Here is a 26,236-nt window from a genome sequence, read left to right as displayed (position 1 = left end):
GCTGACGGACACAAGCCCTGCCTCATGTTCGAACAAGCATTCCTAAAGCAACTGCCCGAGGACATACATCTGCTGCTGGCCAACACAGATTTCAGCGACCCCCGGAAGGTGGCGGCCCGGGCAGATGTGCTGTGGAAAGCCAAGAGGGAGAGCATGGCATCCATCGGTCAGGTTACCAGGCCAAGCGCCCAACAGCAGACCAGACCAGGCCCGGCAGGGGGGCGTACACAGCACAGAGGCAGGAATGAGGAGGACAGTGAACAGTGATGTTTCTACCACCAGCGGTGGGGCACAGAAGCCCACCGTTGTCGCCCGCCCTGCAAGGGCCAGCAGCCACTAATGACTATGGCAGCTGGCCACCAGGACAGCCTCTTGTACGTCTGGGACAAACAGTCGGGATGCCGTTTCTTGGTCGACACTGGAGCGGAAATCAGTGTCTTGCCCCTGACGGGGTACGGCACCCGCAACAGGAAGCCAGGTCCCACCCTGAGGGCCGCAAACGGCAGCACAATACGGACCTATGGCACCCGCACAGTGCAGCTGCAGTTCGGCGCCAGCCGGTTCACATGGGACTTCACACTGGCCACGGTGGCCCAACCACTCCTGGGGGTGGACTTCTTGCGAGCTCACAGCCTGCTGGTCGACTTGCAAGGGAAAAGACTGGTACATGCCGAGACTTTCCAGATGTTCTCCCTGGGTGAAGCCAAGTTGCCGGCCCCACACCTGGACTCCATCACGCTGTCGGACAACGAATTCACCAGAATCCTGGCGGACTTTCCATCGATTCTGGCACCGCAGTTCACGGCAGCCATGCCCAGACACGGGGTACAGCACCACATTCTGACCCAGGGACCACCCCTCCACACCCGTGCACGAAGGCTCCCCCCGGAAAAGCTCCGCCTGGTGAAGGAGGAGTTCAAGAGGATGGAGGAATTGGGGATCGTACGGAGGTCCGACAGCCCATGGGCCTCCCCCCTGCACATGGTGCCCAAAGCAGCCGGGGGTTGGAGACCATGCGGCGACTACTGCAGACTGAACGAGGCTACCACTCCAGACCGCTACCCCGTGCCGCACATACAGGACTTTGCAGCAAAACCTGCACAGGGCAAGAATCTTTTCCAAAGTAGACCTCGTCCGGGGATACCATCAAATCCTGGTGCACCCTGAAGACATCCCCAAAACAGCACTCATCACCCCGTTCAGCCTGTTTGAGTTCCTCCAAATGCCGTTCGGCCTGAAGAATGCCGCACAGACATTCCAGCGGCTAATGGATGCGGTGGGACGCGACCTGGACTTTGCGTTCATCTATTTGGACGACATCCTTATAGCGAGCAGTTGTCGCCAGGAGCATCTGTCCCACCTCCGCCAGCTCTACTCCCGCCTGAGTGATTTCGGCCTCACGATCAACCCGGCCAAATGCCAGTTCGGTCTCGATACTATGGACTCCCTGGGCAACAGGATTACCAAAGACGGGGCAACACCTCTGCCCGCCAAGGTAGACGCGATCCGCCACTTTGCCCGGCCCAACACGGTCAAAGGCCTGCAGGAGTTCGTTGGTATGGTGAACTTCTACCACCGTTTCCTCCCCTCAGCAGCCTGTATCATGCGCCCTTTGTACACCCTGATGTCGGGTAAAGGCAAGGACATTACTTGGGACAAGGAGGCCGCGGCTGCTTTCGCTAAAGCCAAGGAAGCCTTGGCAGATGCCGCGATGCTGGTGCACCCCAGAACGGACGTTCCGACCGCCCTCATGGTGGACACATCCGACACAGCAGTCGGTGGGGTGCTGGAGCAGCTCATCGAGGGGCGCTGGCAACCCCTGGCGTTCTTCAGCAAGCGCCTACAACAACCCGAACTCAAGTACAGTGCTTTTGACTGGGAGCTGTTGGCACTGTATCTGGCAATCCGGCATTTCAGGTACTTCTTAGAAGGCAGGCCGTTCACCGCGTTCACGGACCACAAACCGTTGACCTTAGCGTTCACGAAGGTGTCCGATCACTGGTCAGCTCACCAGCAGCGACATCTGTCCTACATATCGGAGTACACGACGGACATCCAGCATGTCTCAGGAAAGGACAACGTCGTGGCAGACGCACTCTCCAGATCAGCTGTCCAGGCCCTGTCCCTGGGGGTGGACTATGCAGCACTGGCGGAGGCGCAGCAGGCAGACGACGAGATGCCCAGCTACAGGACCGCAGTCTCGGGTTTGCAGCTGCGGGACTTCCTCGTAGGCCCAGGTGAGAGGACCCTCCTGTGCGACGTGGCTAACGGCCAACCTCGCCCCATCGTCCCGGCAGCCTGGAGGCGGCGAGTTTTCGACTCCATACACAGTTTGGCGCACCCATCTATCAGGTCAACCGTCCGGCTGGTCTCCAGCAAGTTCGCGTGGCACGGACTTCGCAAGCAGGTCAGTGAATGGGCCAGAATGTGCGCGCAGTGCCAAACAGCCAAGGTGCAGCGGCACACTAAAGCCCCACCGCAGCAGTTCGAACCCACCCACCGGAGGTTGGACCACATTCATGTGGATATCGTGGGCCCCCTACCAGTGTCCCGAGGAGCGCAGTACCTCCTAACTATGGTAGACCGGTTCACGAGGTGGCCAGAGACGGTCCCGCTCACTGACACATCTGCCGATTCCTGCGCCCGAGCACTGATGGCAACCTAGGTAGCACGCTTCGGGGTACCGGCCCACGTTACCTCCGAAAGAGGTGCCCAGTTCACCTCCAGCCTATGGTCGGCTGTGGCCAACCTGTTGGGAATGCAGCTACACCACACTACTGCCTACCACCCACAGTCGAACGGACTAGTGGAATGATTCCACCGTCACTTGAAGTCGGCTCTCATGGTCCGCCTGAGAGGACCTAACTGGGTGGACGAACTTCCTTGGGTCCTGCTTGGAATTCGCACAGCGCCCAAAGAGGATCTGCACGCCTCGTCGGCCGAGTTGGTGTACGGTGCACCCCTGGCCGTCCCAGGAGAGTTCATACCAGCCCCAAGGGGGCTCGAAGTCTCGAAACGACTTACCGACTGCGTGTCGTCTCTAGCTCTGTATGTAGTACATCGCTACACCAGAATCTATTGATTCTTGAAAGATTATTACTAATGCCTCCACAATCTCTTCAGCCACCTCCTTCAGAACCCTGGTGTGTAGACCATCTGGTCCAGGTGACTTATCCACCTTCTGAGATTTAAATTTCCCAAGCACCTTCACTCTAGTAATGGCAACTTCACTCACTTCTTCCCCAACACTCTTGAAGTTCTGGCAGACTGCTAGTGTCTTCCACAATGAAGACTGATACAAAATTCTTATTCATTTTGTCTGCCATTTCTTTGCTCCCCATTACTACCTCTCCAGCATCATATTCCAGTGGTCCAATATCTACTCTCACCCCTCTTTCACAGTTTATATATCTGAAGACACTTTTGGTATCCTCTGATATTATTGGCTAGCTTACCTTCATATTCCATCTTTCCTTTCTTTATGATTTTTTCAGTTGCCTTCTGTTGGTTCCCAAAGTTCTAACTTTCCACTAATTTTTTACTGTATTATATGCCCTCTCTTTGGCTTTTATGCTGTCTTTGACTTCTTTTGCTAACCATGGTTGTGTCATCCTGCTTTTAGAATACATTTTCTTTGGGATGTATCTACCCTGTGCCTTCTGAATTGCTCCCTGTAACTCCAGCCATTGCTGCTCTGCCATCATCCCTGCAAGTGTCCCCTTGCAATCAGTTTTGGCTGTTTCCCATCTATGCCTCTGTAATTCCCTTTACTCCATTGTAATACTGATACATCTGACTTTAGCCTTAAGAGGGACTATACAGTATAGCATAGTGGTCAGTGCAATCACGTGGTGTGGGATCTGTGTACCTCTTTCCCGATGGCAGCAGCAAGAAGAGAGCATGGCGTGGATGGTGGGCTTCCTTGATGATGGTTTCTGCTTTCCTGCGACAGCGCTCTGTGTAGATGTGTTCAATGGTGGGGAGGGCTTTAGCTGAATAGTGAACTGAGGAGTTTAAACAAGCATCCTACCCTTCAACATACCTGTGGTTGACACCTCAGGAGTGCGGACTAGCATTCACGTAATGTAACCATAGGGTTGGGGAGTGTCTGCTTCTAGTCGCCACTTGATTAGATCTTATCAGCTTGAGAATCCATTAAGGAAAGTCTGTGAAACCTGAGCAAACCAAGCTGAATTGGTGAGATACCCAAACACTCCTATAACATGGACAGAGTCAGAGAGTGGCGCCTCACTCCATACAATGGCTGAACTCAGCAACCAGACACACAGCACTGAATTCCCTTCACATTATGGACTCGGAGAGCATTTCAAAGAGTCTTTTTCCACAGAAATACTAACTGCAGGGTTTTTTCTCACTGATCTAAATCCTCAGCCCTCTCCAGCTTAACAGGTAGTCAAAACAGCCAAACGTATCATCGGCACCAGTCTACCTGCCATCAAGGTGCCGGAAAAAGGCCAGCAATATTGTGAAGTATCGCACCTACCCTGTTCATGAACTGTTTGTCCCACTCCCATCAGGGAAGAGGCTACACAGCATTTACACCAAGACCACCAGACTCAAAAGCAGTTGCTTTCCCCAAGCAGTAAAAAGCTGATCAATACCTCCACCCACTAACCCACCCCTCTACCTCCACCCGAACACCTTATGTAGATGTTCATGTACCTATTGTCACTTTATGGACATACAATCAATCTAGTTATATTTATTGTGTTTTTTATTATTATGTTCTTTATCTTATTGCAACTTTTTTGTGTTGCATTTGGAGTAACCATATACAACTCTAAAATTTATTTTCTTGCTGGCATTCACAGTGAATACAAAGAAACACAATGAAAGGCCACACACAACAAAAACAAACAACCAATGTACAAAACACAAGAAGATAAAGATAATAATAGCAATAAATAAAAAAGCAATAAACATAAATCAGTTTGGTGAGTGAAGATGAGTGAAGTTATACCGTCTGGTTCAAGAGCCTGATGTTTGTTGGGAATAAGTTGTGATTCTGAAGAAGGGTCTTGGCCCAAAATGTCAACTGTTCTTTTCCATTGATGCTGCCTGACCTGCCGAGACACTCTGGCATTGTGTGTGTGTGTTGCTTTGGATTTCCAGCATCAGCAGAGTTTCTTACGTTTGTGAATAATTTGTGTAGAGAAATGAAATTAAACAATCTTGAATCTTGAAACAGCAGTAATTTGCCTTTACCTCATGGACTCTGGAGAGAATTTCAAAGAATACTTTCCCACAGAAGTGTTAACTGCAGGTTATTCCATCACTGATCTAAAGGTCAACTTGAGAGACCTCTCGAGACCGTCTTACAAGCTATCCCTTCTTATTTATTTTTCCTATGCCTTAATTAGAGTCATTATCTCAGTGGCTTACTTATTTAAATTGTATTATCTGGTTTTATAATGAGAAGCTTGCTTTAACGCTCAGAGAATCTAAGACACTGCAAGGGGCCTAACCAATGGTACAAGGATTCCTTTATGGTAAATCACAGGGGTTTCCTGCATCCACTGATTAGTAAACAACCAGGTCTTTAGAGAGCACCCTTTTTTATCAATAACTGATTCCATTGAGAACTTTATTTCAAATAGGAATGCAGAGAAGCTCAGTTCCTTTCCCACAATGTAATACACCAGAGAAACTTCATCCATCTGTGTTAAAATATTAAAAATGTTAATTCTTTACAATACTCAATATACTCAGTGGCCAGTTTATTAGGTACAGGATGTACCTACTGAAGAAGCCACTGAGTGTTTTCCTGTATGCTGGTGTTCTGCTGCTGTAGCCCATCTGCCTCAAGGTGCAACATGTTATGTGTTTAGGGATGCTTTTTTCTACACCACTGTTGTAACACATGGTTATCTGAGTTAGTGTCACCCTTCCTGTTAGCTTGAACCAGTCTGGCCATTCTCCTCTGACCCCCCTCATTAACAAGGCATTTTTGCCCACAGAACTGTCACTCACTGGATTTATTATTTTTTTGCTTATCACATCATTTTCTGTAAACTCTGGAATCTGTTGTGCATGAAAACCCCAAAAGATCAGCAGTTTCTGAGATACTCAAACCACCCTGTCTGCCACCAACAATCGTTCCACAGTCAAAGTCATTTAGATCATATTTCTTCCCCATTTCGATGTTTGGTCTGAACAACAACTGAACCTCTTGACCATACCTGACCAATTAGATATTTGCATTAATGAGCAGGTGTACCTAATAAAGTGAACACTGAGTAGACTGGACTAAAAGTAACATTGTTCTAATTGGGGTAGTCTTTCAAATGAAAAATTCAATTGAACATGTTACTCCAGTTTGCTGGAGGGAAGGAAAGGGAGGAAGGAGGGGTGAGAGGAGGGCAGAGAGAGAAGGAGGAGGGTTGAAGGAGTGAGGAGTAGGGTAGTGAGACAGGGACAAATGGGATAGTGAGAAGGGAAAAGAAAGAAAGTGAGATTAGCTTTATTTGTCACATGTACATCAAAACATATAGTGACGTGTGTTGTTTTGCATCAAATCAGATCAATGAGAATTGTTCTGGGGCAGCCTGCAAGAATCACCGCACTTCCAGTGTCAACATAGCATGCCCACAACTTACTAAACCTAACCATACACCTTCGGAATGTGGGAGGAAGCTGGAGAACTGAGGGGAAACCCTTGTGGTAGATGTACAAACTCCGTACAGTGATGGGAATTGAACCCCAATCTTCTGATCACTGACACTGTAAAGCGCTACACTGAGGCTATGCTGCTGTGCCGAGTCTTTATAATCCACTAGATTTGACTTGTATAGTGTGCAGTTCCGGTTGCCATGGGATAGAGATGGAGAGGATGGGGTCTGGGTTGGAGGACTTTAGATATTGGGAGTGATTGGATACGGTGGGCTTGTTTTCCCTGGTGTGAAGGATACGAAAGAGTCTCCTGATAAAAGTATAAGATGCATGAGTGAAGTAGAATGAATCTATTTCCCTAGTTAGGTTATGGCAGGGTGGCCCAGTGGCATAGCAGTCAGTGTAATGCTATTACAGTGTAAAGGCTACGGAGGCCAAAGCTACATTTAAAGTGAAGGTTGATAGGTTACAGGATTAGATCGGTGGGTTGCTGGGTGGTGTGGCCCACTAATCCCCAAGAGCATGTCCTGCGTTGCATCTAATAAAAGCAAGTAAAATCGGAGAGCACTGGCTGTTTGGGCCAGAAGGGCCTGTTACCATGCTAAATCTCTAAATTAAAAAAAATTAAAACAGAAGACAAAGGTTTAAGGAGAGTTGAATGAGATATAAAGGGGATTTCAGAGGTAATTTTTTTTTTTACACAGGGAGTGATTGATATCTGGAATGCACTGTCGGAGAAGGTGGTGAAATCAGATACAATTGCAACTTGTAGGAGACACATTTAGACAGACATTTGAATAAGCACAGTTCAGCAGAATACAGGCTTAAGGTAAATGGGATTGGTGTAGGTGGACAGAAAGAGTGACATGTATGTGGTGGGCGGACGAGCGCATATCCGTGATCTACAAATCTGTGACTCTCTAGTTTCTTGGCACATGAGTTCATATTTTATTGGAAGTATCAAACAAAAACCATAATCTGGAAATAGTCAGTAGGTCAGGCAGTATTTGTGAGAAGGAAGCTGAAGGAAACATTTCAGGTTGAAGACCCTTGTGCAGAGGTCTCTGCACCACAGACATTTCTGAGAAGTGACTTCACATATGGGATGAACAGAAGTTAATGAAAAATACAAAAACACCGCATCAGACGAAAAATGAAGATCTTGATGGTGTATTGGCAGAGTGGATTCATCAGCATCGGAGTGAACACATGTTGCTTGACGTTATGCTGATCACGAAACAAGCAAAAATCTGTATCACGACAAACTGAAAATTGAAGGTAATAGTGAATATTCAGCAGGATGGATGCAGTAATTTAAGAAAAGGCACGGCATTAAATTTTTAAAGCTTCTGCTGATTACGAAAACCTAGCACCAGAACAAATCTACAACGCTGATTGTTTTTATATCTTATATAATGGTATTAAATTTTTAAAGCGTCACTGATGAAAATCTAACACCAGAGCAAGATTAAAATGCTGGTTGTTTTTATACCTTACATAAAACCTAAAAAAAGTTAAAAAGTGCTGTAACTTTTTAATGAAAACACAACATCATAGGTGGAGACTGAAAGCCGGCCATTGTTGTTGTTCAATATATGTTTCAGGTATTCTCCAGGTGCTGCTCTGCTGCTTTCGTTACCCTGCACACCTCCCCCCTTACCACCATTCAGGGCCCCAAACAGTCCTTCCAGTTGAGGCAACACTTCACCTGCGAGTCTGCTGGGGTCATCTATTGCATCCGATGCTCCCAGTGTGGCCTTCTCTACATCAGCGAGACCCAACGCAGATTGGGGGACCGCTTCGTCGAGCACCTCCGCTCTGTCCGCCACAACAGACAGGATCTCCCGGTTGCCACCCACTTCAACTCTGCTTCACATTCCCATTTGAATATGCCCATACATGGCCTCCTCTACTGCCATGATGAGGCCAAACTCAAGTTGGAGGAGCAACACCTCATTTACCGTCTGGGTAGTCTCCAGCCCCTTGGTATGAACATTGAATTCTCCAACTTCCGGTAATTCCCTCCCCCTCCCTTCCCCCATCCCACTTTCACTCTGCCTCCTTTTCCAGCTGCCTATCACCTCTCTCATGATTCTGCCTTCATCTACTACCCATAGTGCTTTCCCCTTACATTCCTTCTTCACCTTTCCTGCCTATCCCCTCCCTGCTTCCCCTCCCCACCCCTTGATCTTTCCTCTGATTGGTTTTTCACCTGACACTTACCAGCCTTCTCCTTCCCACCCTCCCCCCACCTTCTTTATGGGGCCCCTGTCCCCTCCTTCTTCAGTCCTGACAAAGGGTCTTGGCCCGAAAAGTTGACTGCTCATTTCCACGGATGCTGCCCGACCTGCTGAGATATTTAAATTGGAGTTTGACAGGTTCATAGTAAGGGTATCAAAGATTATGGGGAGAAGGATAATAGGGTTGGGAAGGTTAAGAAATCTTCGTGATGGAATGGCGGAGCAGACTCGATGGGCCAAATGGCCTAATCTATGTCTTATGGTCTTATATACTGAGGCACACTGAAAAATTTATCTTGCATACCATCCATACAGATCATTTCATTACAATAGTACAAGGGAAAATAATAACAAAATGCAGAATAAGGTGTTACATTTACAAAGAAAGTGCGATAAAAAGTGCAAGGGCCAGGTCAATGTAAATTGTGAGGTCAAGAGTCCAATTTATCATCCTAAGGAAACATTCAGAAACTGTCCTTGAACCTGATGGTATGTGCTATCCGACGTGTGTATCCCTTGCCCATTGGGAGGGGGTTGACGAGAGTATGTCCGGGGTGAGAAGTGCGGTTTAAAACTTGACAACATAAGATGTGAGAGAACATATAATTAATGGAAGGAATGTTGAAGCATACCTTCACATTCTCCCTCTCTGAACCTGAAAGGCTTAAAAGCAGTTCTTAGAACAATAGTGCAGAAGAAAGACATTCCTTCCCTGGAGTCTGTGCCAATATTTTGTTTGATTAATCCATTCCTTGCAACAAAACATTTTTTCCCCTTCAGGTAGTTATCAAGTTCTTTCGTAGTCTCATTTGAATCTTCCTCCTCCTCCCTTACACGCAGTGTCTTAACATCCAAACACAAAATTCCCCTCACCCCCCCCACCTTCACATTCTGGCTTCTTCCCCCTTCCTTTCCAGTCCTGATGAAGGTTTTGGCCCAAAATACTGACTGTTTATTTCTCTCCATAGACGCTGCCTGACCTGCTGAGTTCCTCCAGCATTTTGTGTGTGTTGTTCAATGCCTGAAGACTTTGTTCTTTTTTTCACCACTGTCTCTTTTTCCATTGTCTAAATCTCTGTCTCATGTTTTTACAACTAATAAAAGCATGTTTTCTTCTGTCTGGGCCCCTCAAAAGTTTAAACGTCTCCATCCTATCACTTCTCTGTGGAGAAGCTTTAGGGAGCACAGTATCTCCAGTCCATCCACGTAAATCAAGTCTTTCAATGCCAAGCACAAGAGATTCTGCAGGTGCTGGAAATCCAGAGTAGCACACACCAAATGTTGGGGGAACTCAGCAGATCAGGTAGCATCCATGGAGAGGAATAAACAGTCAACATTTTGGGGTCCTGATGAAGTGTCTCAGCCTGAAATATCGACTGTTTATTTACCTTCATAAATGTTGCCTGACTGCTAGTATTTTGTGTGTGTCACTGAGACCATCTTAAAAAGTCTTGTCAGCATCCCTCTAAGGTTTTCACTGACCTAAGATCAGGTGGCCAATTTTAGGTGAACAGTGGTGCTATCCAATGGACTCATACTTACCAGCTGGATTATTATATGGTTTGTTATGGTCACATGTTCTGAGGTACAATGAAAACCTTTGTTTTGCATTCATCACAACAGTGCATTGAGGTAGTACAAGAAAATGAAAGAATGTAGAATCAGAATGAGGATTATTATCACTGACATACAGTACTGTGCAAAGGTCTTAGGCACATATACAGTACATATAGCTAGGGTGCCTTTTGCACAGTATTGTTGTAATTTTATGTATTGCACTGTACTGCTACCATGAGAAAAACAAATTCCATGACAAATGTGAGTGATGATAAACCTGATTCTGATCTGGGCCTCTATCGTGGACTGAGAGTCGGAAAGAGGGGCAGGGAGAGGGGAATCCTGGATGGGAAAAGGGGAAGGGAGAGGGGAGGGAGCAGGAAACACCAGAGAGACATTCTGTAATGATCAATAAACTAATTGTTTGGAATCAAATGACCTTGCCTGGTGTCTCAGGGCTGTGGGTATCTGTGAAATGTGTTTTATGTGGCTGCAGTACAGTGCAGTACTTAAAAAAATTATGAGTTACAAAAATCAGAAATATAAAAAACAACTGAGTAGTGCAAAAAGAGAGCAAAATAGTGAGGTGGTGTTCTTGGGTTCACGGGCTGTTCACACGGAGGGGAAGAAGTGTTTACAAAACACATTTTATCTTTTATGCATTGGTTGTTTGTCAGTCTTTGTGTGGAGTTTTTCAGTGATTCTGCTGTTCTTCTTTGTTTTCCTATGAACGCCTGCAAGAAAATGAATCTCAAGGGAGTGTATGGTGATTATGTGTACTTTGGTAATACATTTACTTTGAACTTTGAACATGTCAGGTTTCTATATCTCCTCTCTGACATTTGCAACGAGAAGAGGACACGTCCTGCATAGTGAGGGTCCTTCACAATGGATGTTGCCTTCTTGAGGCATGCCCTCAAATGTAAAGGAACACAAGTTATAACTGCTTCATCTGCCGGTACTCACTGTATTTGCCTTTCCAAATTGTTTCTTCCTCCACTTCAATCCTTGCCCCACAAACGTTAACATAACCTTCACACAAAGTAAGCCTGATGCCAATCCGCAGCTGGCACAGTAAGAGGCACCAGGTGCAGAACTTCTCTTTAGAACAGAGATGAGGATGAATTTCTTCAGCCAAAAGCTGGTGTATCTGTGGAATTCATTTCCACAGGTGGCGGTGGAGGCCAAATCATTGGGTATATTTGAAGCAAAATTTGATAGGTTTTTGATTAGTAAGGGTAATAAAGATTACAGGGAAAAGGCAGGAGAATGGGGTTGACAGCGATAATAAATCAGTCATGATGGAATGGTGGATTTGATTCAATAGACTGTATGGCCTAATTCTGCTCCAATGTCAACCCCATAGGTGTGGTTAAGGAGGTTTGGAATTTTTGGGCTGGCATCGACTGGACAATGTAGAAGTGATTCAGTATTTTTCCTGAAATGGAAACTTTTTGTGTTGACACCATATGGAGGGAAAGGAATGTTCTCAGTTTCTCAAAATTAACCGCAACTTAATGGACACAACCATAATCTGGGAGTGACGCATATACGAAATGACTTAAAGGAGAATTTTTTTTCTTAGCTCAACAGAAGTAGACGACATGATCCGAAAATCCACCAATCTCCTGATGACTAGGACCTTAAGCAACTGTTTACAAAATGTCATCAAGAAACAGCATGTGGGTCTTACTGAGGTGAGTCTTCCTGCACCCCACTTCATTGTCTGTATTTAACAGGTAGGTAGAGCATCATGGTGATTAAAACACCAACAGAAACCATTCCACCCTATCTCTGTGCCCAGGTACTCCAGCCAAATCTATTCACAATCTTTGACATCTCTGGGCCTGTACTCACTGGAATTCAGAAGAATAAGGGGGGGGGGGGGGAATCTCAGTGAAACTTAAAGAATGTTGAAAGGCCTCGATAGAGTGGATGTGAATATATCATAGGGGACCCTAGGACCAGAGGGCACAGCCTCAGAATAGAAGGACATCCATTTAGAATGGAGATGAGGAGGAATTTCTTCAGCCAGAAAGTTGTGAATGTGTGGAATTCAGGTGGCTGTGGAGATCAAGTCAATAGGTATACTTAAGGTAGAGTTTGACAGATTCTTAATTAGTCAGGAGATGAAGGAAATTGTGAATGTAACCCTCAGGTTCTGTTGCCTGCGTAAGTCTGGGGAAGACAATCTCTGGCCCCACCAAACATATGAGATCCTGTTTGTGTGGATGCTGTGTGATGTGTTCCCCTGTTACAAATCATTACCATGAAATAACAGACAGTACACCATATGCAATTAAACAACTTAGCTTTATAATTCTTAAGTTGACTAAAGGGTTAGTAAAGTAAAACAAAAAGTAAAGGAGCAGGCCAGGCAGCATCTATAGGGAGAAGCACTGTCGACGTTTCGGGCCGAGACCCTTGAGTCCTGACGAAGGGTCTCCCTATAGATGCTGCCTGGCCTGCTGTGTTCCACCAGCATTTTGTGTGTGTTACTTGAATTTCCAGCATCTGCAGATTTCCTCATGTTTGCAAAAAGAAAAGGGCCCATTTTTATGAAATACTCTAATGTGCACAAGTTGAAGCTCACGGCTTCCCGTCTGCTGGTCCTCCATCGATTTCCCCGGGCTTCATTGACTCCCGGCGCACTCCAAGTGCACTCCTTTATGGTGTCTATGGCCTCTCCTTTCAGGCATCTTCTGTCCCCATTTCCACCGAACAAAAGACCCAGATCACCTAGTTCTCAGGCACACAACAAGAGAAAACACTCCCTTCTTTGGACGGCGCATATTTCACAGCCCCTGTTATCTCTAGCCATAACTCAAACACTGCTGCTACAGAAAGACCATTACATTAGCAGTGAAACCTTTACCGGGGGTTACATGAAGAAGGCTGGAGATTGGGGCTGAGAGAGAAATAGAACAACCTCAATGAGTGCAGACTCAATGGGCCAAAATGGCCTAATTCTGCTCTTATGTTCTATAATCCTATGGTCTCGTCAGCTAACTCATATGTAATATTTTTGACCCAAGGCTATTAATATATTGATGCTAAAGAGCATATCTTATGAAGTTGGGGTGGGTTTGAGCTAGGGATTTTCTATTTGGAGCAGTGGAGGATGAGAGGTGACTTGATAGAGGGGTATAAAATGATGGGAGGCAAAGATTGAGTGGTAAAGGATTATAGGTTACAGGGAGATGGATGACGAATGGGGTTGAAGCAAATCAACAAATGATAAGGGGCACAGATCGAGAGTGGTCAACCAGAGACCTTCATGTAGGCTAATGTAAGGGGGCATCATTTTAAGGTGATTGGGGGAAGTTCTTTATACAAAGAGTGGTGGGTGCATGGAACACCCTGCCTGTGGTAGAACTCTTAGATAGGCACATCACTGATCGAGAAATTAACGGAAGTAATAGATTGATCTTAGAATATGTTAAAAGGTTGGCACAACATCACGGGTCTAAGGGCCTGTACTGTGCTCTAATGTTTTATGTTCTATGTTCTAATAATGCTGAATAATACTGAATGTTTTTGTTGCATGTCATGCCAACACACCACAGCAAATTCCTAATACATGTATTTAGCAAGTAAGCTGATCTTTGATCCTACTATTGAAGGAAACAAGTTGCATCAGCCTGTACTGGTCTGAATACACCTTTTGAGTGTTCCCTGTGCCATTACATTTCAGGTTATTGCAGAGTAAATTCTGTCTCAGGGTAGAAAGTTATCAAGTCTCAGGGCAGTTCGGTACCATTGTGGTTACCGTGACACTTTACAGCACCAGCAATCAGCGATCGGGGTTCAGTTGCTGCCACTGTCTGTTAGGCATTTGTACACTTTCAGCGTGACCATGTGGGTTTCCTCCAGGTGTTCTGGTTTCCTCCCATGTTCCAAATATGTACAGGTTGGCGTTAGTAACCTCTGCTCCAGGGAGAACAGAGCTAGAGTCATTTGTGTTAACAACCAGCACAGTCCGAGGGCAGCCTGCAAGTGTCGCCATGCTTCTGGTGCCAACATTCCTTGTCCGCAGCATGCTACCTGTGACCGTGGGAGGAAACCAGAGCACCTGGTCACAGGTAGAATGTAGAAACTCCTTTAGACAGTGGCGGGAATTAAACCCCAGTTGCTGGCGCTGTAAAGCGTTTCGCTAACCGTGACATTGATGTGCCACCCACAAGTATTTGCCAGTCAACCTGGACTAAGGCTGTCTCAGTGCTGTGCCTCTGCCTCATTGTGTCAGCCTAGGTTGCCTGCTTGTGTCTACAGAGAGGGGCAGAGGTGTGGGGGCTACCACTCCGTCACCACAGCTGACCTCAGCTGGGTGCAGAGCCCAGTTCTCTCACTCTACATCAACATGTTCCCTGGTGTTTCAAGGTGCATATTTGTACAGCACGGCTCTCAGCCACAGAGTCAAAATTACAGTTTTTATTTTACCACATGGAGCCCAATTAGCAATTTCACAGCATCATTGTCATTTCTGTTCACTTAGTTATGACTTCTGATGAATTTAACGCATTGTTACTAATTCCATTAAAACATATGCTTAGCAGCCACTTTATTAGCTGCAGGAGTGGAAAGCGGTGTGGTCTTCTGCTGCTGTAGCCCATCTTCGTCAGGGTCCGACACGTTGTGCATTCAGAGATGGTCTTCTGCACACCACTGTTGTGATGCGTGGTTACTGGAGCTACTGTCGTCTTCCTATCAGCTTGAACCAGTCTGACCATTCTCCTCTGACCTCTCTCATTAACAAGACGTTTTTGCTCACAGAACTGCTGCTCACTGGATGTTTTTTTGTTTATCGCACCATACTCTGTAAACTCCGGAGACTGTTGTGCGTGAAAATCCCAGGAGATCAGCAGTTTCTGAGATACTCAAACCTCCCCATCTAATACCAACAATCATTTCATCGTCAAAGTTACTTAGATCACATTGCTTCCCCATTCTGATGTTTGGTCTGAACAGCAACTAAACCTCTTGACCACACGATTGCCTTATTAGTTATTTACATTAACGAGCAGATGTACCTCATCAAGTGGTCACTGAATATAAATATAAATGAAAAAATGTTTTTAATTTCCACTCCAAATTGCTCCAAAGTCCTTTAGGGATGACACATAGTTACAGAGCACAGAAATAAGCCCTTTAGTCCTGCTGGTCCATGCCAGCCGAGTTTGTCCCATTTGCCTGTGTTGGGCCATGTCCCTCTAAATCTTTCCAATCCATGTACCTGTCCAACTGCCTTTTAAATTCAAAGTTAATTTATTATCAAAGAACATACACGTCACCATAAATACAACTCTGAGATTCAGTTTCTTATGGACACACTCAACAAATCTTTAGAATAATAACTATAACTGGATCAGTGAAAGACCTCCCACAACTAGGGAGTTCAACCAGAGTGCAGAAGACAATGCACAAAGAAGAAACAATAATAATAAATAAATATGCAATAAATACCGAGAACATGGGATGAAGAGTCTTTGAAAGTGAGTCTATTAGTTGTGGAAACAGTTCAAGTGAAGTTAAATGAAATTATCCCTACTGATTCAAGAGCTTGATAGTTGAGGAATAATAACTGTTCTTGAACTTGGTGGTGTGGGTCCCGAGGCCCCGTACCTTCTTCCTGATGACAGCATTGAGAAGAGAGCCTGGCCTGGGTGGTGGGCTTCCTTGATAACGGACACTGCTTTCTGTGACAGCGCTCCATGTAGATGGGCTCAATGATTTATTGTGAAAGCAGGAACTTCCCGGAAAGGAGACTGTAGTTTAGCAGAGTGCTGCCCGTCGAATGAGAGAATGACCTCAACTGCTGTCATGTTGGCAGCTGGATTTGAAAAAGCTTCTTGCTGAAAACAACAATGTTCAGGCTCAAACTATTATCATTGTTGAGGTAATGAAATGCACCGTAAGTGGATCATTGAAGGCCCAACCAAAAGACCATAAAACATAGGAGCAGAATTAGGCTATTTCGCACACTGAGTTTGCTCTGCCACTTGATCATGGTTAATTTATTATCCCTCTCAACCCCATTCTTTTGCATTCTCACCGTAACCTATGATATCCTTACTAACCAAGGACCTATCAACCTTTGCTTTAAATATACCCAATAAACTGGCTTCCACAGCTGTCTGTGGCAATGAATTTCACAGATTCACCACCGTTTGGCTAAAGGAATTCCTCCACATCTCTGATCTGGTTGGACATCCCTCTATTCTGAGGCTGTGTCCTCTGGTCCTAGACTCTCCCTTTCTGTCCATGTCAGATATGTTCCCTCTCAAATTCATGTCATGCTTTAGGAAAATTTTTAATGTATTTCAGTGAGATCTGTTCCGATTTCTTTTATTCACTGAAGAATATTTGATCTTCCCTTGTCACCCAGAAATTGGTATAGCAAGCTTTTGATGCATTTCCTCAAAAATTAAGTCATCCTTTGGTTGAGTAATGAGATGAAAACCGTTCACAGTGTTCAAGGTCAAGTCACAGTTGAGTTTATTGTCATATGTACAAGTGTATACAGTATGTGTGCATAGGTGCAATGAAAAACCTGCTTACAGCAGCATTACGAGCACATAGCAGCATTTACAAAAAAACATAAATTAATCAAGCATAGTATACCAAATCCAGTGTGGAGACTGCCTCAGACATGATGTAGGAGTGGAGGAGACAGGGAGAAAACTATCCACGAGACTACATGAACATCAACTAGCTTTAAGACACGATCCTCTGTCACTTACATGAAGATCAAGAACTACACAAGTTCGTCTGGGAATCTACAAAATTCCTAGCAGAATCAAGGGAAATCTCAGAAGCTTAGTTCCCAACAGAAGACTCTATTAACAAACTTATTGAAATGGAAGCAATAAATGAACCTATGCATTTGCAGGATTGTGGACAGCTGAGGAACTAGTGCTTACAACAGCCGATACCCACTGATATGGGACAGTGGAGATCTGTCAGCTATCCAGTTAGCCAGGACCCAGTGGAGGCTAACAGCCAGCGTGACAGCCAGTCAATCAGGACTATGAGTTGGACCAATATAACTGCAAGCTCTCGGCAGAAACAACACTCAATTGCGCAATGATGATGTCACTTTCACTGGTGACGAAACATTTGTGATCTCATCTCCCGGCTTGGCAAACAAGCCTAAAAACAGGCGGCCAACCCGAGCCTACCAATCATTTCAACTATTCACAATTTTTCAATAAAGAGCGCAATAAGAGCAAACATGAAGTCATTTTAGTGATTAAAAAGTCACAGTGTTGCTCAACTGTAGTGGTTAATGTTTTGTCAGTAGTTCAAGAGTCAAATGGTTGAAGGGATGTAGTTCTTCCCACACCACCAGGATCAGGAACAGTTATTACCATCAAACATAAGGCTTCTGAACCAGTGTGGATAGCTTCACTCACCTCAACACTGAACTGATCCCATAACCTATAGACTCACTTTCCAGGAAGAAACTATTCTCCGCATTGGTGAAGAGGTCAAGAACTGGGAGATATAGATCAACACATTTACGAGGAGCACTGCGACAAGAAAGCAGCATCCATGATCAAGGACCCCCACCATCCAGGTCATGCTCCCTTCTCACTACTACCATTGGGCAGGAGGTAAAGAGCCTTTGGTCCAACACCATCTGGAACAGTTATTACCCTTCAACCATCAGGCTCTTGAACCACTGTGGATAATCTCTGAACACAACCTACAGGCTCACTTTCAAGAACCCCATAATTCATGTCTTTTATATATATATATTTATTTATTTATCTGCTTCTTAATTATTTGTTTGTTGTATTTGTACATTTTGTGTACATTAGCACATCAGCTGTTTGTCAGTCTTTGTAGTTTTCATTAATTCTATTGTATTGCTTTGTTCCACTGTGAATGCCTGCAAGAAAATGGATCACGGAGTTGTATAAAGTAACATAAATGTACTTTGATAGTAACTTTTCTTTGCATTGTTCTTGACCCTGGTGTTGTGGGACTTAAGGGTTCTGTACCTCCTGCCTGATGGTTGCTTTGAGAAGATGGCATGGTCCAGATGTTGAGGATCCGAGAAACAAGAAACAAGATGCTGGAATTTGGAGCCAATAAAATTAAGCTGCAGGAAGAAGTCAGTGGGTCAGGCAGCATCACTGGAGGGAAACCAACTGGAGGATTTTACAGCTGCGCGACACTTTAAATGTTTTCTTTTGTAATATATACTATGAATATTTTGATTAAAAATTGAAAATCACATATGTTCGATTTTACTTATTAATTGAGAAGTATAATGAAATACATCACAGTAAAGAAAATCTTTCATATTTCATAATCTTTTAAGCTTAGATGGCATCAGTGTTCAGTGGGCTGGTGGTTTATTAACAATGAGCTACCAGCACTGTTACAATTTGTAATAGTGTTGGAACTTGAAACACTGACGATGTGAATATGTTGAAGTTCTAAAATGTTTCAAAGTAAATGTATGTATATTTAGAAAATTTATGGATTATATTCATTAACACATAATTAATTACAAGGTATTTCACAATTAGATTCACAGATTTCAAAGTTATATTTGCATAATTTCAAAATGTTATTAACATAATTTCAAAATTATGTTAACATTATAAAAAAGAAAACCCCAGTTGCACAGCAACAAAGTCTCTGTGCGTGGGAGCATTTCAGTTACTGAGTGGCCATGCACCCGTTGCAGCTGAGCGGGAACAGTGATAGGGGGAAATGTATAACTCACTAAGAATGTTTATAATTGCAGTAACTCTAAAATAGCAAGCATTTTGCAGTGAAGATCACATTGGAAACTTACTTTTCTAAATGCTTGCCCCAACTGTATGTTCAATTTTTGCTCCTTCACAAGCACATTCAGATCTGTCTAAGTTCCGACATTTCACACTCTCCCACCTTTTAAAAATATTCTGTTTTTCCTACAGAAAAGAGGATAATCTTGCATTTCTGCATACCGTTCTCCATCTGTCAGGTTTTTGTACACTAACCTGTGAGATTCCTTGCAAAATGCTGTACCTCTTCCTTGGATCCATTGAGGTCAGTACTCTGGCCTCTTCTCCAAGGATTGTCAGCCTGTCGTGGTGGAGAGGCTTGCGAGCTCCTGAATGGAAGGCCACCTAGAGCTTTAGCTCCTGGTGGATCATCCATGGTGGTAAGGTCAAAGCAGAAGTTCCAGACAAAGGGTGGTCTGACCAAGACTTCAGTTATGGACTTGGCGGAAGATGATGACACATCACAATGGCAGTGAAGATGGAGGAAGGCTGCAGTGGTGAAGGGTCTCCCAGTCATCTTACATTCCATGTCACTGGACAACTGACCCTGATCTGTCAAGGACCGTGTGGTGGCTGCCTGTGCATCAGCCTCCACACATTGAACAAAGTCACACACACGCATTCTCCATTAAAAGAATCCACACTAACATTCTGGATCTCCAGGCCTCCAGTCCTTGTCCCTTGGTTTTCAGATTTGCAGATGTCATGCCTCCAATACCCTCAAGGTCTGACCAACACCTTATAAAGCTGCAGTATTATATCCTTGTTTTTATATTCTGGTTGAAATTAATGCTTCCATTGCTTTTGACTTCCTGTCCCACAAAGTTAGCCTGCAGAAGAGTTGAACTGTTGACTTCACAAGATCCTTGTAATGCTCTTGCACTTTTTCATGTACTTGCGCTACATTTTTTCAGAAACTTTAACACTAGATTCTGCATCGTTATTGTTCTACCTCAGTGCACTGTGTAATGATTTGATCTGTATGCTAGACAAGCTTTTACTGTATCTTGGTACATGTGACAATAATAAACCAATTCCAATACCATTCTTTAGAGAAGTTCGTGTATCAGAGAGCATTTACCCCAGGGCTATAGTTAATTTTCTTTCAGTTTTAAGGACTCACAAACCAAAGGGGATCGATTCACTCAAAGGGGAGACTACAGATCTGGAAATCTGAGATCCCAAAGCAGACAAGGTGAAGAGGGAATTTTAAAAGCATTCCTTTGAAGTAATGGAGGATTCTTATAGGGAATGACTATTCCCTCTGGGTGGAGATGAGTGATGGAACAGTCTGTGGTTTCATGACCACAAGGACTGATGGAGCTCGGAATATTCCTTTTTTAAACTTTATGTTTATTTTAGCAATAGCGAAGTGTAGGCCCTTCAGGCCCTTTGAGCCAGACCAGCCCAGCAACCCCACAACCCTGATTAACCCTAACCTAATCACAGGACAACTTACAATGACCAATTACCCTAACCGGTACATCTTTGGACTGTGAGAGGAAAGTGGAGCACCCAGAGAAAACCCGCGTTTTCCACGGGGAGGATGTACAGAGACTCCTGACAGAACAGCACTGGAATTGAACTTCAAACTCCAGAATGTCCCAAGCTATAATAGCATCGTGCTAACTGCTATGCTAGTGTTGCACCCAGATACCCTTTTGCTGAAGGGTAATTGAAGCAGAGGGTCCTGACACTGATTTTTAAGGATGATTGGGAAATACAAACCTCTGGAGGTGACCACAATTCAGATTAAGTTTAAAGTAAATTTATTATCAAAGTATATGTATGTTACCATATATAATAGAGATTCATTTTCTTGGAATACTCAGTAAATCCAATAAGCATAATAGAATCAATGGAAGACTACACCCAACAGGGCAGACAGTCAGTGTGCAAAAGACAATAAATTGTGCAAATACAAAACAAAAAAAATAAAGAAATAACAATAATAAGAAATAAATATTGGGAACATGAAATGAAGAGTCCTTGAAAGTGAGTTCACAGGTTGTGGGAACAGTTCAGTGATGTGGCAAGTGATTAAAGAACCTGATGGTTGAAGAGTAATGTTTGTTCCAGAACCTGGTGCTGTGCATCCTGAGTGTCCTGTACTTTCTACCTGATGGCAGCAGTGAAAAGACAGCATGTCCTTGGTGGTGGGGCTTCCTGATGATGGATGCTGTGACAATGCTCCATTTAGATGTGCTCAGTGGGGGGGAGGACTTTACCCGTGATAGACTGGGGCATATCCACACCCTTTTGTATGCTTTCCTATTCAAGGGCATTGGTATTTCCATGCAAGGCTGTGATACAGCCAGTCAATACACTCTCCACCACACATCTATCGAAGTTCATCAAAGTTATAGATGTCTTGCCGAATCTTTGCAAACTTCTAAGGAAGTATGAAGATTCTGATTCTGATTATTTGTTCAGGACTCTCAGTGGCTTCATCCAGTTATTAACGAGGCTTTTTCTTGTTTTCCCTTTTCAGCTTGTACAAATTATCATCAACATGACACACCTGGAGCGGTCCTGCAAGTTCCTGGAGGAATTCATCACCAATATCACCAACGTACCACCAGAAACTGTTCATGCTACCAAACTCTACGGCACAGCAACCTTCAAGGTAACAGTAAGTCTTCATATTGGAAAAAGTTAGTAAGTTGGTAAATTGGTTTATTTTATTTAGCGGTAGAGCGCATACCAGTCCTTCCGGCCCACGAGCAACCCACCTAGCCTGATCACTGGACAATTTACATTGCCCAATTAACCTTCTAACCGGAACAACTTTGGAATGTGGGAAAAACTGGAGAACCAGGAGGAAACCCACACATCCATGAAGAGGACATAAAAAGTCCTTACAGAGGACGCTGGAATTGAGTTCTGAACTCCGATACCCCGGGCTGTAATAGCTTCGTGCAAATTGTGTGTGCTGCCTTGGTGCCCACATGTACCAGGATACAGTAAAAACTTTGTACTGCCTGCCAGCCTTACAGATCATTTTACCACATCAGTACATCGAGGTAGTACAAGGGGAAACAAATAGAATGCAGAATAGTGTGCTACACTTAAAGAGTGCTGATCAGATAGATAGTAAGATGTGAGACCCATGACAAGGTAGATTGTGAAGTCAAGAATCCACCTTATCGATCTACAGTAGATTGGTAGGTAAAGGGAAGGAGTTGCCAGAGGAAGTTGTAGAGATGGATTCGATTGTAGCATTCAAGAGGTATTTAGGCAGGTAGTGTACATGGATAGGAAAAGTATGGGAGAAAGACAGGCAGCTGGGTTTAGCTCAGGATGGCAAGATTATAAGTCCTCAAGAGGACTGGAAAATGAGAGCAAGGATGTAATGCAGAAGCTTTAAAAGGCATCAGTCAGACTAAACTTGGGGCATTGTGAGCAGCTTTGAGCCCATTATCTGAAAAAAAGATGTACTGGGGAGAGGACGTTCATGAGAATTATTCTGGGATTGTTTCTGGGAAACAAAGGGTTAATTCATGAGGAGCATTTGATGACCCTGGGCCTGTATTCATTGGAGTTTAGAAGAATAAGGGGATCTCATTGAAACCTATCGAATATTGAAAGATCTAGATAGAGTGGATGTGGAGAGGATGCTTCCTATACTGGAGGAATCTAGAATCAGAAGACAGAGCCTTAGAATACATGGCCGTCCTGTTAGAACAGAGATGAGAAGGAATTTCTGTAGCGAGAGGCTGGTGAATCTGTGGAATTCATTGCATAAACGGCTGTTGAGGCCAAGTTATTGGGTATATTTAAAGACGAGTTTGATAGGTTTGTGATTAGTCAGGGTGTCATAGGTTACAGGGAGAAGGCAGGAGAATGGGGTTGAGCAGGAAAATAAATCAGCTGTGGTGAAATGATTGAGCAGATTTGTCCCCCTTTCAGACATATGCTCTTATGTCTTATGCTGTTACAGTCTAATGGCACCTTGGTCAACATTGATGTGTTGGGCTGAAAGGCCTGTACAACTCTATGACTGTAAAAGAGAATTTTATAGGGACTGAGGAGCAAAGGGACACAGAAAGGAAGATTGGATTATTCTACCAAGGACAGGAAGCCATGACTTCTTGCTGTGACAAAGAATTCTAGGTGAATGTTTGAATTATTGGAGTTTCCTCTTGGAGAGGCTGACCACCTCTGTTTTGTGGCTGGCAGTAAGTTAACAGAATGCGGGGGGCATCTGTTTCTGTACAGGATGCTCGGCACGCTGCAGAGGAAGAGATCTACACCAAGCTCAACCAGAAGATCGACCAATTCCTCCAGCTGGCTGACTACGACTGGATGAGATCAGAGTCCAATGGACATGCCAGCGATTACTTAGTTGACCTCATTGCCTTCCTGCGGAGTACGTTTGCCGTGTTCACCCATTTACCTGTGAGTACCAGCTTTTTAAAAAATCTTCTTTTTAAGCCCATCACCCCTGCTAGGACAGAGACTGTCAACAGCAGCTGCCAGGTAGAAGGTGGCCTCTATTTTCATCACACGGCTTCATACATTTTGAGGAGAAGATCCTTCCTCGGCCAGAAATGAGGTCTCTGGAGCGTCTGTTGATCTTTCTGTAGTTCTGGGTTTTTTTACGGAACGGGGTTGCTGGCCGCCTACCCAACCCTCCTCCTCTCACAGCCGGTTTGGGACCATCCATGTGGGATTTATTTTGTGTGAAAATGCTTTATTCTTTTCTCTCATGATATGGTCAACAGTAACATCTATTTCCAATCTTCAGTTGAGAAAATGGCCGTTTTTCTCCTTGAACTGTAATCATTGTACCTAGAGTAATTCCCGCAGCAATAGCTCAGCAGTGCAAAGCTGAATGCTAGTGGGAATCAAAGTGCAAATTTCAAAGTAAATTTATTATCAAAGTACATGTACATCACTATATACAACCCTGAGATTCATTTTCTTGCAGGCATTTACAGTAGGTACAAAGAAACACAATAGTATCATTGAATAAACCACACACAGACAAATATGGACAAACAACCAATCTGCAAAGGAAGACAAACTGTGCAAAAACAAAAATAATAATAATAAATAAATAAACAAACAAATAAATAGTATCGAGAACATGAGTTATGGAGTCCTTGAAAGTGAGTCGGGTTTTGGAATCAGATCAGAGTTTGAGATGAGTTAAGGTATCCTTTCTGGTTCAGGAGCCAGAGGGGTAATAACTGTTCCTGAACCTGGTGGTGAGGGAACTAAGGTTCCTGTACCTCCTTCCTGATGGCAGTAGTGAGAAGGGAGCATGGTCTGAGTGAAGTCCACACTAGTTCAGGAGCTTGATGTTTGAAAGTTAATAACTGTTCCTGAATTTGGTGGTGTGGGAACTAAGGCTCCTGTACCTCCTTTCTGATGACAGTAGCAAGATGAGAGTTCACTCAGGCCACTCTAGTTCAGGAGTCTGATGGTCGAAGGGTAGTAACTGTTCCTGAACCTGCTGGTGTGGGTCCAGAGGCTCCTTTACCTTCTTCCTGATGGCAGCAGTGAGAAGAGAGCATGGCCTGGTTCATGGGGTGAGTGAAGTCCATATTTGTTCAAGAGCCTGATGGTTGAGGAAGAATAACTGATCCTGAAGCTCAGGACCCACTCCAGCAGGTTCAGGAACAGTTTTCCCCCCCTCAGCCATCAGGCTCTTGAACATAGGGGACAACTTTACTCAACTTCACCTGTCACACCGTCAGAGGGACAGTACTGATGGAGTGTTTCAATGTCAGAGGGACAGTACTGAGGGAGTGTCACACTGTCAGAGAGACAGTACTGAGGGAGTGTCTCACTGTCAGGGAGACAGTACTGAGGGAGTGTCTCACCGTCAGAGGGACAGTACTGAGGGAGTGTCTCACTGTCAGAGGGAAAGTACTGAGGGAGTGTCTCACCGTCAGAGGGACAGTACTGAGGAAGGGTCACTCTGTCAGAGGGACAGTACTGAGGGAGTGTCTCACCGTCAGAGGGACAGTACTGAGGGAGTGTTTCACTGTCAGAGGGACAGTACTGAGGGAGTGTTTCAATATCAGAGGGACAGTACTGAGGGAGTGTCTCACTGTCAGAGGGACAGTACTGGGGGAGTGTCACACTGTCAGAGGGACAGTACTGAGGAAGGGTCACTCTGTCAGAGGGACAGTACTGAAGGAGTGTTTAACTGTCAGAGGGACAGTACTGAGGGAGTGTCTCACCGTCAGGGAGACAGTACCGAGGGAGTGTCTCACCGTCAGAGGGACAGTACTGAAGGAGTGTCATACTATCTGAGGGGTAGTACTGAGGGAGTGCCACACTGTCAGACGGACGGTAATGAGGGAGTGTCTCACTGTCAGAGGGACGGTACTGAGGGAGTGTCACACTGTCAGAGGGACAGTACTGAGGGAGCGTCACACTGTCAGAGGGACAGTACTGAGGGAGTGTCTCACCGTCAGAGGGACAGTACTGAGGGAGTGTTTCACCGTCAGAGGGACGGTACTGAGGGAGTGTCACACTGTCAGAGGGACAGTACTGAGGGAGCGTCACACTGTCAGAGGGACAGTACTGAGGGAGTGTCTCACCGTCAGAGGGACAGTACTGAGTGAGTGTCTCACCGTCAGGGAGACAGTACCGAGGGAGTGTCTCACCGTCAGAGGGACAGTACTGAGGGAGTGTCATACTATCAGAGGGGTAGTACTGAGGGAGTGCCACACTGTCAGACGGACGGTAATGAGGGAGTGTCTCACTGTCAGAGGGACGGTACTGAGGGAGTGTCACACTGTCAGAGGGACGGTACTGAGGGAGTGTCTCACCGTCAGAGGGACAGTACTGAGTGAGTGTCTCACTGTCAGAGGGACAGTACTGAGGGAGTGTCACACCGTCAGAGGGACAGTGTCAGAGGGACAGTACTGAGGGAGTGTCTCACTGTCAGAGGGACAGTACTGAGGGAGTGTCTCACTGTCAGAAGGACAGTACAGAGGGAGTGTCACACTGTCAGAGGGACAGTACTGAGGGAGTGTCACACCGTCAGAGGGACAGTACTGAGGGATTGTCACA

At 44.9% G+C, this 26,236-nt stretch overlaps 1 protein-coding gene across 2 annotated transcripts in view; it reads left to right on the top strand.

Moving 5' to 3' along the window:
• Window positions 1-26,236, top strand: part of LOC140726121 (exocyst complex component 6B-like) — an 835,898-nt gene that overhangs the window by 571,641 nt on the left and 238,021 nt on the right. For both annotated transcript variants that reach the window (XM_073042078.1, XM_073042079.1), the window contains 3 exons: window positions 12,013-12,124; window positions 21,699-21,833; window positions 23,426-23,605. In XM_073042078.1, coding sequence (XP_072898179.1) covers window positions 12,013-12,124; window positions 21,699-21,833; window positions 23,426-23,605 — 427 coding nt within the window. The remainder of the gene's footprint in view (window positions 1-12,012; window positions 12,125-21,698; window positions 21,834-23,425; window positions 23,606-26,236) is intronic.

This window comes from Hemitrygon akajei, chromosome 4 (assembly GCF_048418815.1).
Source record: "Hemitrygon akajei chromosome 4, sHemAka1.3, whole genome shotgun sequence".
Taxonomy (NCBI): domain Eukaryota; kingdom Metazoa; phylum Chordata; class Chondrichthyes; order Myliobatiformes; family Dasyatidae; genus Hemitrygon; species Hemitrygon akajei.
This window is presented reverse-complemented; position numbering and strand designations above follow the sequence as displayed.